Below are 15,770 nucleotides of genomic sequence, written 5' to 3' on the forward strand. Positions count from 1 at the left end.
GTAAGACCCAGAACTTCATGCAAAAACCTGTTTATTAATTTTAATATTATGACTATCTATGCAGTATATATGTTTCAATCAATATTATTAGTGAAAAAAGACAAAAAAGTGACAAACAGGAATATGGAAATCCATGATTACGATACAAGACACAAATCAGACTTTCATATGGTGAGCAGAAGAACAACAAATACCCCATTCGTTAAGGGAGCAATATTTTATAATTCTCTGCCAAACAACCTGAAACAGCTTTCTGGTAGAATTTTTAAAAATGAGTTAAAAAAATGGCTTATATTGAAGTCTAAAAACAAAGATGATGTGACTTACCAAATGAAAGTGCTGGCAGGTCGACAGACACACAAACGAACACAAACATACACACAAAATTCAAGCTTTCGCAACAAACTGTTGCCTCATCAGGAAAGAGGGAAGGAGAGGGAAAGACGAAAGGATGTGGGTTTTAAGGGAGAGGGTAAGGAGTCATTCCAATCCCGGGAGCGGAAAGACTTACCTTAGGGCGAAAAAAGGACAGGTATACACTCGCACACACACACATATCCATCCACACATATACAGACACAAGCAGACATATTTAAAGTTTGGGCAGAGATGTCAGTCGAGGCGGAAGTGAAGAGGCAAAGATGATGTTGAATGACAGGTGAGGTATGAGTGGCGGCAACTTGAAATTAGCGGAGATTGAGGCCTGGTGGGTGACGGGAAGAGAGGATATATTGAAGAGCAAGTTCCCATCTCCGGAGTTCGGATAGGTTGGTGTTGGTGGGAAGTATCCAGATAACCTGGACGGTGTAACACTGTACCAAGATGTGCTGGCCGTGCACCAAGGCATGTTTAGCCACAGGGTGATCCTCATTACCAACAAACACTGTCTGCCTGTGTCCATTCATGCGAATGGACAGTTTGTTGCTGGTCATTCCCACATAGAATGCATCACAGTGTAGGCAGGTCAGTTGGTAGATCACGTGGGTGCTTTCACACGTGGCTCTGCCTTTGATCGTGTACACCCTCCGGGTTACAGGACTGGAGTAGGTGGTGGTGGGAGGGTGCATGGGACAGGTTTTACACCAGGGGCAGTTACAAGGGTAGGAGCCAGAGGGTAGGGAAGGTGGTTTGGGGATTTCATAGGGATGAACTAAGAGGTTACGAAGGTTAGGTGGACGGCGGAAAGACACTCTTGGTGGAGTGGGGAGGATTTCATGAAGGATGGATCTCATTTCAGGGCAGGATTTGAGGAAGTCGTATCCCTGCTGGAGAGCCACATTCAGAATCTGATCCAGTCCCGGAAAGTATCCTGTCACAAGTGGGGCACTTTTGTGGTTCTTCTGTGGGAGGTTCTGGGTTTGAGAGGATGAGGAAGTGGCTCTGGTTATTTGCTTGTGTACCAGGTCGGGAGGGTAGTTGCGGGATGCGAAAGCTGTTGTCAGGTTGTTGGTGTAATGCTTCAGGGATTCCGGACTGGAGCAGATTCGTTTGCCACGAAGACCTAGGCTGTAGGGAAGGGACCGTTTGATGTGGAATGGGTGGCAGCTGTCGTAATGGAGGTACGGTTGCTTGTTGGTGGGTTTGATGTGGACGGACGTGTGAAGCTGGCCATTGGACAGGTGGAGGTCAACATCAAGGAAAGTGGCATGGGATTTGGAGTAGGACCAGGTGAATCTGATGGAACCAAAGGAGTTGAGGTTGGAGAGGAAACTCTGGAGTTCTTCTTCACTGTGAGTCCAGATCATGAAGATGTCATCAATAAATCTGTACCAAACTTTGGGTTGGCAGGCCTGGGTAAACAAGAAGGCTTCCTCTAAGCGACCCATGAATAGGTTGGCGTACGAAGGGGCCATCCTGGTACCCATGGCTGTTCCCTTTAATTGTTGGTATGTCTGGTCTTCAAAAGTGAAGAAGTTGTGGGTCAGGATGAAGCTGGCTAAGGTAATGAGGAAAGAGGTTTTAGGTAGGGTGGCAGGTGATCGGTGTGAAAGGAAGTGCTCCATCGCAGCGAGGCCCTGGACGTGCGGGATATTTGTGTATAAGGAAGTGGCATCAATGGTTACAAGGATGGTTTCTGGGGGTAACGGATTGGGTAAGGATTCCAGGCGTTCGAGAAAGTGGTTGGTGTCTTTGATGAAGGATGGGAGACTGCATGTAATGGGTTGAAAGTGTTGATCTACGTAGGCAGAGATACGTTCTGTGGGGGCTTGGCAACCAGCTACAATGGGGCGGCCGGGATGATTGGGTTTGTGAATTTTAGGAAGAAGGTAGGGGTGCGGGGTGTCGGTGGGGTCAGGAGGTTGATGGAGTCAGGTGAAAGGTTTTGTAGGGGGCCTAAGGTTCTGAGGATTCCTTGAAGCTCCGCCTGGACATCAGGAATGGGATTACCTTGGCAAACTTTGTATGTGGTGTTGTCTGAAAGCTGACGCAGTCCCTCAGCCACATACTCCCGACGATCAAGTACCACAGTCGTGGAACCCTTGTCCGCCGGAAGAATGACGATGGACCGGTCAGCCTTCAGGTCACGGATAGCCTGTGCTTCAGCAGTGGTGATGTTGGGAGTGGGATTAAGGTTTTTTAAGAAGGATTGAGAGGCAAGGCTGGAAGTCAGAAATTCCTGGAAGGTTTGGAGAGGGTGATTTTGAGGGAGAGGAGGTGGGTCCCGCTGTGATGGAGGACGGAACTGTTCCAGGCAGGGTTCAATTTGGATAGTGTCTTGGGGAATTGGATCATTAGGGGTAGAATTAGGATCATTTTTCTTCGTGGCAAAGTGATACTTCCAGCAGAGAGTAAGAGTGTAGGACAGTAAATCTTTGACGAGGGCTGTTTGGTTGAATCTGGGAGTGGGGCTGAAGGTGAGGCCTTTGGATAGGACAGAGGTTTCGGATTGGGAGAGAGGTTTGGAGGAAAGGTTAACTACTGAACCTCTTAGTTCATCCCTATGAAATCCCCAAACCACCTTCCCTACCCTCTGGCTCCTACCCTTGTAACCGCCCCCGGTGTAAAACCTGTCCCATGCACCCTCCCACCACCACCTACTCCAGTCCTGTAACCCGGAGGGTGTACACGATCAAAGGCAGAGCCACGTGTGAAAGCACCCACGTGATCTACCAACTGACCTGCCTACACTGTGATGCATTCTATGTGGGAATGACCAGCAACAAACTGTCCATTCGCATGAATGGACACAGGCAGACAGTGTTTGTTGGTAATGAGGATCACCCTGTGGCTAAACATGCCTTGGTGCACGGCCAGCACATCTTGGCACAGTGTTACACCGTCCGGGTTATCTGGATACTTCCCACCAACACCAACCTATCCGAACTCCGGAGATGGGAACTTGCTCTTCAATATATCCTCTCTTCCCGTCACCCTCCAGGCCTCAATCTCCGCTAATTTCAAGTTGCCGCCACTCATACCTCACCTGTCATTCAACATCATCTTTGCCTCTTCACTTCTGCCTCGACTGACATCTCTGCCCAAACTTTAAATATGTCTGCTTGTGTCTGTATATGTGTGGATGGATATGTGTGTGTGTGCGAGTGTATACCTGTCCTTTTTTCGCCCTAAGGTAAGTCTTTCCGCTCCCGGGATTGGAATGACTCCTTACCCTCTCCCTTAAAACCCACATCCTTTCGTCTTTCCCTCTCCTTCCCTCTTTCCTGATGAGGCAACAGTTTGTTGCGAAAGCTTGAATTTTGTGTGTATGTTTGTGTTCGTTTGTGTGTCTGTCGACCTGCCAGCACTTTCATTTGGTAAGTCACATCATCTTATCAATAATCTAAATGTAATTATTGTAACATTGCCCATGCATGTTAAATACATGTTTCGAGCTGTAAATAAATAAATAAAAAAGATCACATAACTAATGAGGAGGTACTGAATAGGATTGGGGAGGAGGAGTTTGTGGCCCAACTTGACTAGAAGAAGGGATCGGTTGGTAGGACATATTCTGAGGCATCAAGGGATCACCAATTTAGTATTGGAGGGCAGCGTGGAGGGTAAAAATCGTGGAGGGAGTCCAAGAGATGAATACACTAAGCAGATTCAGAAGGATGTAGGCTGCAGTACGTACTAGGAGATGAAGAAGCTTGCACAGGATAGAGTAGCATGGAGAGCTGCATCAAACCAGTCTCTGGACTGAAGACCACAACAACAACAGTCTATTCTATAGAAGAATTTCTTTTTTTGTAATGTGTAAAAGGTGATGGATAGGAATTACTATCTCACAACTGCACATTTTTTTTAAAAGGTAAACGGTGAGCATGTAGCCATATTTATGTATGAATTTGTAATGTGAATGTAAAATGACTTGTTCCACATCATTATGATTAATTGTACCATTGAACATGAAACCAACCAACTACAAACTTATGTACTTATTTTCAGTATTTGGACTGCTTATCCATTTAATTTATTTTGAACATTATTAATTGTGTTTAATCACTGGACTTATTTCTGTGTTAAAGAGTAGTTCTGAATGCACTGTTTTCATTTTTATGAACTTTTTAAGTAAGTTTACGATTTCAGATTTCCATTTTTATTTCAGTACCAAGCTGATCTGTGAGTGTTCATCTCTGCTACCTTATTGTGATGTAGTTGCTACTGTAGTGGGAAGCAGAGTACAGGGATATACCATAAAACAAAAATGTTATTAAAGTTTCAAAGAGCTGTTTCTGGAATTCTTCATTATGGTTCAAGTCCGGGGGGGGGGGGGGGGGGGGGAGATGTAACTTGTTAAATGTAACTGACATTTCTTTCTCATTGTATTCCTTAAACTAAACAGCAGTTGTGTTTCAAAATAATTAATTTGTCAAAATATCTGATTTGAATACCATTGTTCTTAAATGTGTATATCTTCAATTTAACAGTGCAGATGATATGTCACAGCAGCTGAGTGCACTGAGGCAACAGCTGCTGCAGACTGGAGAAACGGAAGAAGTTGCTGCTGTTTTGCTGCCTCGCATGATTGAGTTGTTGTTCACCCCACCTGCATGGGCAACACCAGATCGTGCTGTCACCATGTCACCAAGTTCACATACCATGGAATCTCTTGCGCTTCACAGCAAAGCCAGTGCTAGATTTCTAGAGGTAGGAGTGAAACTGTCATGTAGATCACTCGTCTTAGCTGTGACAGAAATTCATGTGTAAAACTACTAGCATATAATGGTGTCTGTTTATTCTGAATTTAAAATATTACATAATTAAGCACAAATCACGGCTGATTCTGTAAATAAAAAAAATAAAATAAAAAGAGGGGGGGGGGGGGTTTCAACTGTTTTTAAATTTATTAAATTTACATGTGTAGACTGGTTCAGGCAGGATCATAAGTGTTTAGTGTGGTGGCAGTATCACTTATTTCAAGTTACACTTGCTTGAATAACTTGTGTTTAATTGTCTGTTATGTTCAGTTACATCTAGTTGAATGTTATACACAAAAGAAACACCATAAAAATTATCAAAACAATTCCTAGTTTTCAGAAGACACAGATGATTTAAAACAATTAAAATTAATGTATAAAATGCATATTTGACTATCAGTTCCTTTTTTTTGTTTAAAACTCAAACATCAATGGGCTTCAGTCACAGTCCATCTTCGGGGATTAGGGTTAAAACAGTTTAATCCACATCACCCCTGTCGTTACATAAAAATGGCCACATCCCATGCGTAGAGCATGTCATGAATTCCATTATACAACCAATTACAACCAGTATACAACTGGAATTCATGACATGCTCTACACATGGGATGTGGCCATTATTTAAGTAATGATAGGTGTGATGTTGTGGCTTAATCTGTTTTAACCGTAATCTGTGAAGGTGGACTGCGACTGAAATGTTTGATAAAAATTAAAAAAATCCTAGTATCAGTTTCAATTCACTATTCAACTGCCTTTGTAAAATTATGTTTTGCTCTTCTGAGGATGTCTTTACATGCTTTCAGGAGGGTAACAGCCTCTTAATGTGAGTTAGGAATTCAACGTTTGATCTTTATTTTTTTCTCTTTAGCCTTTGCATACTACATGTTTAACACCTTCTTGATTCTCCTAATTGTAAAGTAAAGTAACAATAACAAAAGAAATGTCTTGATTTACTTCATTGCTGTTAATACCAAGACACCTCAAATGTAGTATTGTAATATTTTTACATTAGTACGAAACCCGAACCCAGTGGCAGCTAACACAAAATTATACCATTGTGGCACAGTGTGGTGGCTTATAGCCTTTTGACTTTCGGGGTAGTATATTATTTTGAGTATATTAATTTTACATGTATAAACTGAACCCTTAAAATATATTCAAATTTTATAATTAATAATTTGTCATTGCGAAGAATAAAATAAAATGAGAAAGAAAAGTGTTGTTACCAGTGGGAGTCAAACCCGGATCCACGAATTGCAACTCTGTGCATTAGACCTCTCAGACACTGTGCTGTTATGACATAGCTCCTCAAAATCTCTCATACTCTACACTTGCACAATAAGCTATGCTTGATTAAAAAAAGTAATTAACCAGCTGCCACTACTCAAACCAGTGAATATATTATTTGTAGGTATTAGTTGCATTTTGTATATTCTAACATACTGTCTCTTGGTATGTATCTTGAGAACATTATTGTAATATCAAAAGTATTAAGAATCTGTGAACAGATGCCAGTTACTTGAGGTAATGAATAAATTATGATGAATGATGGAGTGAAGATGGAGTTGTGTAAAATTATAGGTCAACAGTTATTAAAAAGAAAACAAGCACAAATTTTTCTTCTGGAACATTCCTGAATCTCCACAGATACTCATTGCTTGTGAATAAAGCTGATGACTTAATAATTATAATTTAATTATTTTTTGGCTGACTTACCACTAGATTTCAGTAACATATTAGATAAAAAATGACATTTTGTCCAGATTTTGCAGCAGCAGAAGCCACCACCATCTGCCAGTCTTGTTACTGCTCTCTTGCGAGCTGCAGCTGCTATCCTTGTTGGTTCTGATAGTGGTAAGTAGTCTGTGCAACATTTTGCATGATGGGATCTGAAACCTATTATTATCATCCTTTTGAGAGTCATTTACAATGTTAATTGAAAAATGTATTTCATGACCTAGAAGTTTAAATTATGTGAAGCTGGCTATAAAAAATTAATTTTTGTGTAGCTTGACTTAATATGAAATGATTTTAATATGGAATTACCATACCCGTTTCACCACCTTAAGTATTTTGTGTCAGTGCGTACAGTAACATTATTGATGATGTTTGGTTCTTTACAATAAATGAGGTCACTATTTTAATATAGATGAACTGCAGCTCATTTGGGAGCGAATATGAAGGGAGGTTTCAGTTATTGCCAAATATTCATTTAATTCCCACTAACATGCTCCTGCGCTACTCAGAGAGCTGCTCCCTTTAATAATTAATGCTGTAATAGTCACACCGTCGGACCCAGAAAATGTGTTTATTTTCATTCTTTATTGCGATAGTTTTACCAGTTCTTTGCATTCTATCAGCTTCTAAGAAATATCCATAATTGCAACATAGCTTTACATTTGGTTGATGTTGTTCATGATCTGTAGCAATGCATATTGTTGTCGCCATGATTAAAGACAGTTAGAAATATCTTTGGTGTATGTCATTGTCACTGATTGGCTACAATAGTCTTCTGTAAGATTTGAAACTGTCCTGTAGACTACTGCACAATTTATCAACTTTTGAATAACCAGTTTGTGTACTTCACATTATGGCCTTTTTTTCCCTTTCTATTTACTGACTTTAATCTCCCTCTTAATGTATGTCCATTGTCTTCTAGAACTCACAATTATTAATAAGTAATTAAAAAGAAAGACCTTCTTTCTTTTTAGTACAGGTATAACAGAGTCAAGAATCTAAAATAGTTCTCTTTTCTGACAACGTAAGTATTAAGATGTCAGTACAGGGACAAGGATTAGTGATCATGATGTAATTATAATGATGATGGTTACTAAAGTTAATAAGTCCATCTAGAAGGCTAGGAGAGTATTTTTGCTAGAAAGAGCAGATAAGCAGTTGATAATATTCCACATACACAGTGAATGGACATCATTTTATTCCAAAGTGATGGATGTAAAATGATGGATGTAGAGGCAAAGTTTGACCCACCTGCTACCAGGATAAAATGTCATATAGACCCCAAATAATTTACACCGGATACATTGGCAATATTTTAATGAACTAACTTTAAAACATACATGACAGTTGTTCAGCATAACAGTAATGATTCTATTTTCATAAATATTATGTTCAAGAAACAAAAGAAATTTAGATTGGGGTCCTACTGACCCCCAGTGGAAAAAGTTAATAAACTTTAGTGCATTATAAATATGAGAGTGAACAAAACACCATTGGATAAAATTAACTCAGAGAGAGAATTTCATGCATTTTGGGGAACAAAAAAGCTTTGAAAACAAGGGAGATATGATTTTCCAATGTGGTTATGGGGTCATATTGACTCCAGTGGTACTAGGAGAGTTAAATCTGTTGCAATCATGCTCTCGAAAAGCATGTGATAAGTCAATTAAGTGTGGAAAACACCAACCATGCTTTAGTAACAAACTTTGGAAAATCCCGAGAAAACCAGAAAGAGACTGGTGCGCTCTTGTTTCAAAAAAGAATGCATAATTTATGTCTGTCAAAAATTAGTAGAAATTTGTGCATATTAAAAAGATCAGTGTGTGAACCATGCAACAACCACTACTTTTATACCAGTTGGTTATAATTAAAGCACAGCTACTCATGGAGGCCCTGTGTGCTGTAATTATTGTACAGCAGCAAAACTTGATAGTTATGATAATGCATTAATGCAGAACCGATTTATGCTGGAAAAAAAATTAGTTTTAATTTTGGCCATCAATTGCAAATATGGCACTGTACATCATTTGCGTGATGGTATGACATCCACATTGTCATTTGGCAAACCATAATGTGAGTGAAAAGTGTGGCTATTAAGAAGAGAGACCGTGTGCTGTAAGTCAAAATGTTTTTTGCGAACATCAGGAATTGCAGTGCTGCATTGAGAGAGTATTGCCAACTGGAAGGTCTCAGGAGAGACAAAATGTCATTAAATGGTTTAAAGAAGATGATAATGGTATTTGAAAACACGGGTGAGCTTGGTGTGGTACCTGGACGAGGAAGGCATCTTATCCTGGAGGAAGTTATTGACGAGGTAGCTCTTGCTGTAAATGACTACACAACATGTGCTGTGGGTACTGCTAGTGCTCGTGCAGTGTCACGAGAATTGTCCATCACATGGTCAACAGCATGGAAAGTTTTGCAGTCTATATTACACTGACTACTTCCCATATAGCATCCAGATGGTGCAGCAACTGAAACCTTGTGATCTGCAGCAACAGTGTTGATTTGCTCTTTAGTTTCTGGTATGTATCAAAGTCAAAGACATGTGGCCGGGCAATATTCCGTGCAGTAGTGAGGCACATTTTGTACTACTGTACATTGCAGTGAATACACAAACTGCTGAATTTGGGGTACTATTAAGCCGTATGTTGCACGTGAAGAGCCATTGCACTCGCCGTATGTAACTGTGTGGTGTTTATTCACAAGCACCTTTATTCTTGGTCCATTCTGCTTTGAAGAGAGTATACTTAGAGGGCCTGTCAGGTGTATGTTCAGCAAGTGATTGCTGCTTTGGAGGAACACAACTGTGTAGAAACCACTGTTTTCATCTAAGATGGGGCAACACCTCATGCCACTCGCCCAGTGAAAGCTCAGCTTAATGCAGCCTTCCACAAACATGGCCCGAAAGATAATTTGATCTGAATCCATGTGACTTTTGACTCTAGGGATATCTAAATGAACTCGTTTACCAGGGATACGTTCATTCTATACCTGATTTAAAGCCACTATACAGGAACATGTTGCTCAGATTCCACCAGAACTGTTGCGAGCAACTGTTGATAACCTTGGTTTACAGATGTGGCATTTTGTCGACGTATCCAGTACTCATATTGAACAAATTGTATAAATGGCAGTTAATAATAAAATCAACATTGTGCCTTCTCATTTGTTTTACCTTTTCTGCCCACGTCACATTCCTAGTGTAATAGTATATGTGGAAACATTTCTGTAAGTCTTTCTTGCATTCTCAGTGACAGATTTGCACTTGGTGGCTAAAAATCTTGATGAGAACCCTAGAAAATTCTGGTCCTATGTAAAATTGGTAAGTGGCTCGAAGGCTTCACCCAGTCATTCATTAACCATCTGACTTGGCAATAGAAGATAGTAAAAAGTAAACTGAAGTTTGAAATTTCACATTTAAGTAATCATTGATGTGGAGGATTGTATAAATGTACCATCGTTTGACAGTTGCACAGACTTCCATATGGAAGACATTTTAATAGCTATCACTGGTGTAGAGAAGCAACTGAAAGAGTTGAAAACAAGTTGCAAATCTGAATGGAATGCCGGTTCAGTTTCACGGAGAGTACTCTGTCATTGGCTCCTTACTTAACTTGTGTGTATCATGAATCTCTTGTCACACAAAGTCCCAAGGGACTGGAAAAATGAGCAGATGACTCCTAAATGTAAGAAGGATAAAAGAATGGATCCACAAAATTACAGACCGATATCCTAAACAAAAGTTTGCTGCAGAATTCTTGAGCATATCCTCAGTTCAAATGTAATAAATTTCCTTGAGACGGAAAAGCTTCTGACCACAAATCAGCATGGGTTTAGAAAACATCACTCAGTGTACCCTCTTCTCACATGATATCCTGTGAACCAAGGATGAAGGGCAACAGGCAGATTCTGTATTCCTAGATTTCCAGGAAGTGTTTGACACAGTGCCCCACTGCAGACTGTTAACAAAGGCATGAGCATACAGAATAGGTCCCCAGATATGCAAGTGGCTTGAAGACATCTTAAGTAATAGAACCTAATACATTGCCCTTAATGGTGAGTGTTCATCAGGGTATCATCAGCAGTGCCCCAGAGTAGACTGCTCTTTTCTCTATGTACATAAATGATCTGATAGACAACATGAGCAGCAATCTGCAGCTGCTGATGATGCTGCAGTATATGGGTAGGTTTTATTGTTCAGTGGCTGTAGGAGGACACAGGAAGACAGCTAAAATTTCTAGTTGTTGTGACGATGGCAGCGTGCTCTTAATTGTAGAAAAGTGTAAGTTAATGCAGATGAGTAGGAAAAACAACCATGTAATGTTCAAATACAGTGTTAGTAATGTGCTGCTCGACACAGTCACATCGATTAAATATCTAGTTGCAAAGCCATTAAGGATCTTAGTAGGAAAGGCGAATGCTCGAGTTCGGTTTATTGGGAGAATTTTAGGAAAGTGTGGGTCATCTTTAAAGGAGACCGAAAATGGAACACTAGTATGACACATTCTTGAGCACTGCTTGTGTGTTTAGGATCCCTACCAGACCATATTAAAGGACATCAAAGTAGTTCAGAGGTGGGCTTCTAGATTGGTTACCCACAGATTTGATTAATGTGCGAGTCACATAGAACTTTGTAATGCAGGCAGCCACGGCCATTAAACTTCATAATGAATGGAAGCAAAATGAACCTCAAGACAGTCGTAATTGGTGATTTCTTGACAGTCACAAGTAGTTTCAATGCATTAAAACAGCATTCTCTGGTGAATTACATAAAAAAGAAAGGATTCCATTTAATACACATGATCAAACTATTATACAAATCTTTTTAAAAAAATGAGAATTTTAAGAAAATTTTTATAGATCCTTTGTAAAGTATTTGAACAAGCAGAAAAAATCAAAATTTAAATGTGCTTACAACACAGTCACATTACTGCACCAAGATGTCCCCAATGTTCATAGTCAAAAATCAAATCCTGAAGAGGGGAAGTCATCAAAATAAATAAAACAGGACATTGGGGCAAATAGTGTGGTACTGCTAGTGGTGGTGGTGGTGGTGGTGATAGAGATGTGTCATGAACTCAAATGGGAATCCCTAGAGGGCAAACAACATTCTTTTCACAAAACACCATTGAGAAAATTTAGAGAAACAGCATTTGAAGTTTACTTCAGAACGATTCTACTGTCACCAACATACAATGTGTATAAGGACCATGAAGATAAGGTAAGATAAATTAGGGTTCGTATGGAGGCATATACACTCCTAGAAATGGAAAAAAGAACACATTGACACCGGTGTGTCAGACCCACCATACTTGCTCCGGACACTGCGAGAGGGCTGTACAAGCAATGATCACACGCATGGCACAGCGGACACACCAGGAACCGCGGTGTTGGCCGTCGAATGGCGCTAGCTGCGCAGCATTTGTGCACCGCCGCCGTCAGTGTCAGCCAGTTTGCCGTGGCATACGGAGCTCCATCGCAGTCTTTAACACTGGTAGCATGCTGCGACAGCGTGGACGTGAACCGTATGTGCAGCTGACGGACTTTGAGCGAGGGCGTATAGTGGGCATGCGGGAGGCCGGGTGGACGTACCGCCGAATTGCTCAACACGTGGGGCGTGAGGTCTCCACAGTACATCGATGTTGTCGCCAGTGGTCGGCGGAAGGTGCACGTGCCCGTCGACCTGGGACCGGACCGCAGCGACGCACGGATGCACGCCAAGACCGTAGGATCCTACGCAGTGCCGTAGGGGACCGCACCGCCACTTCCCAGCAAATTAGGGACACTGTTGCTCCTGGGGTATCGGCGAGGACCATTCGCAACCGTCTCCATGAAGCTGGGCTACGGTCCCGCACACTGTTAGGCCGTCTTCCGCTCACGCCCCAACATCGTGCAGCCCGCCTCCAGTGGTGTCGCGACAGGCGTGAATGGAGGAACGAATGGAGACGTGTCGTCTCCAGCGATGAGAGTCGCTTCTGCCTTGGTGCCAATGATGGTCGTATGCGTGTTTGGCGCCGTGCAGGTGAGCGCCACAATCAGGACTGCATACGACCGAGGCACACAGGGCCAACACCCGGCATCATGGTGTGGGGAGCGATCTCCTACACTGGCCGTACACCACTGGTGATCGTCGAGGGGACACTGAATAGTGCACGGTACATCCAAACCGTCATCGAACCCATCGTTCTACCATTCCTAGACCGGCAAGGGAACTTGCTGTTCCAACAGGACAATGCACGTCCGCACGTATCCCGTGCCACCCAACGTGCTCTAGAAGGTGTAAGTCAACTACCCTGGCCAGCAAGATCTCCGGATCTGTCCCCCATTGAGCATGTTTGGGACTGGATGAAGCGTCGTCTCACGCGGTCTGCACGTCCGGCACGAACGCTGGTCCAACTGAGGCGCCAGGTGGAAATGACATGGCAAGCCGTTCCACAGGACTACATCCAGCATCTCTACGATCGTCTCCATGGGAGAATAGCAGCCTGCATTGCTGCGAAAGGTGGATATACACTGTACTAGTGCCGACATTGTGCATGCTCTGTTGCCTGTGTCTATGTGCCTGTGGTTCTGTCAGTGTGATCATGTGATGTATCTGACCCCAGGAATGTGTCAATAAAGTTTCCCCTTCCTGGGACAATGAATTCACGGTGTTCTTATTTCAATTTCCAGGAGTGTAGATAGTCATTTTTCCCTCACTCTATTTGTGAGCAAATCAGAAAAGGAAAAGACTATTGGTGGCTTGGTGTGTGTGTTTAATTTTATAGTTGTAAATGCACAGTCAACCCTAAAGAAAATACTTGAAAATGTAAATAATACACCCTTGAAAATCAGTAACTGTTTCTCTGCAAATGTACTGTCACAAAAATTTAGACACCATACAATACATGCAATTCAGTACTGCAGAAGACCTGACTGACCACATCATTGGAAATAATCCATGAGGATAAATCAGTAAAAGAAAAAGAGTATTCTTAATTCATAAATATGTGTATTGATGAGAACCTGAAGTGGAAGTCATGCATTTCAGATGTTCTTGTACATGCAAACTCTGCAATTTTGTGTTGCAGATAATACCAGGTTTTGAAGATGAAACTGTAAGAAAGTTGATTTATTTTTTCTGTTTTCATTCGCTAATGAATTATGGTGCCAGATTCTTAGGTAACTCACCACTGACAGGGGGGGGGGGGGGGGGGGGAGGAGATATTTTCTGCTGACAAGTGGATGGAATCATCATACCTTATCTTGGCTACTAGTTTTATTTGTTTTGTTTACTATTTTAAGGAGATAGATGAACCTAATGAAGATCTAACTTATCAGAACCAGTCATTAAATAAAGTAAAAATTTGCAAGACTGTTTTGGATTCCAAAAGTTCTTAAACATTGGATCACAGTATTCTTCAAGTGATCATGTTTGCATCTACAGTTACATGACTATTCTGTAATTCACACATAAATACCTGCCAGAGGGTTCATCGAACCGCTTTAACGCTATTTCTCTGCCATTCCACTATTGAACAGTGCGTGGAAAAAATGAACACTTAAATCTTTCTGTATGAGCTCTGATTTCTCATATCACAGTCATCATGTCTCCTAACTTAGATGAGTGTCAACAAAATGTTTTTGCATTCAGAGGAGAAAGTTAGTGATTGAAATTTCATGAAAAGATCTCACCGCAATGAAAGAAGCCTTTACTTTAGTGAGTGCCTTCATAACTAGTGTACCACATCTGTGACATTCTGTCCCATATTTTACACTAATGCAAAAGGAGATGCCCTTTGAATGTTTTCGATGTCATTCATCAATCGTATATGGTAAAGATCCCATAACACATAGTAATACTCTAGCAGAGGATGGGCAGGCATAGTGTAAGCTGTCTGTTTAGTGGATTTGCTGCATCTTCTAAGTGTTCTGCCAATAAAACTCAGTCTTTAATTAGCCTTCCCCACAACATTATCTGTGTGATCATTGCAATTTAAGCAGTTCATAATTGCTATCCCTAAGTATTTAGTTGAATTGACAGCCTTTAGATTTGTGTTATTTATCATGTAATCAAAATTTAATGGATTCCTTTTAGTACTCGTGTGATGACCTTACACTTTGCATTACTTGGGGTCAATTTCCACGTTTCACACTATACAGATATTTTGCCTAAATTACACTTCATCAGTGCTTCAATAATTTACAGTTATAACTTTGACATTTTCCCTCTCTGCATATTGACTGGCAAGCATTCATCAGAGGACTTCATATTGCCTAGTCCAGCCTCATCCTTGTACACTCCATATCCAAATAGCTGCTTCCTGTGTGGTAATGTACATTTCACCTGTAGAGGGGAATCGTACAGTCCACAACCACAAACATAGATCCAAAAATCTGCAGCTAAGACTGTCACAGAATTGATGGAGGATATGGTTGAGACCTTTCGCCCAGCTCCAAACCAAAGGATCCAATCGACTCTTGAGTATGGCACTGCAACAGAAGTTCTGCTTGCACCCCATGAGCAAGGACAGCAGTTTTCATCAATTCTGCCATCAGCCTGTAAGAACTGTAGATAGCTTTACAACTAAAATAAAGGGAGTTGTTTGTGCCACTTTGAGCAACAGTTTCAAGATGACTGCACCCTGCACACTTGATAACGACAGGCAGGGCCTCCTGTACATCTTGAATGAGGCCCTCCCGACATGCTGAGTGTGCAGGACTTCTTTCCTGCCCTGGATACTTTCCATGCGGGGCTCTATAACACACCGAACATTGGAGTTCCTGATGACTAACAAACCCCTCTCCTTGTAGGCGTCCTCATACCCTGCTGAAGGCATGGCCACATGTTCTCTCATAGGCTGAATGGGCAAGGCTAGATGGCCAGTCCTGACTCTCACCTTCCACCTC

General features: G+C 41.5%; 1 protein-coding gene across 3 annotated transcripts in view; it reads left to right on the forward strand.

Annotated features, from left to right (window-relative positions):
• Positions 1-15,770, forward strand: part of LOC126194934 (uncharacterized) — a 274,312-nt gene that overhangs the window by 15,822 nt on the left and 242,720 nt on the right. For 2 of the 3 annotated variants that reach the window (XM_049933315.1, XM_049933316.1), the window contains exons 2-3: positions 4,872-5,091; positions 6,905-6,995. In XM_049933315.1, coding sequence (XP_049789272.1) covers positions 4,872-5,091; positions 6,905-6,995 — 311 coding nt within the window. The remainder of the gene's footprint in view (positions 1-4,871; positions 5,092-6,904; positions 6,996-15,770) is intronic. The other variant, XM_049933317.1, reaches the window with a different exon arrangement.

Source organism: Schistocerca nitens, chromosome 7, assembly GCF_023898315.1.
Source record: "Schistocerca nitens isolate TAMUIC-IGC-003100 chromosome 7, iqSchNite1.1, whole genome shotgun sequence".
Taxonomy (NCBI): domain Eukaryota; kingdom Metazoa; phylum Arthropoda; class Insecta; order Orthoptera; family Acrididae; genus Schistocerca; species Schistocerca nitens.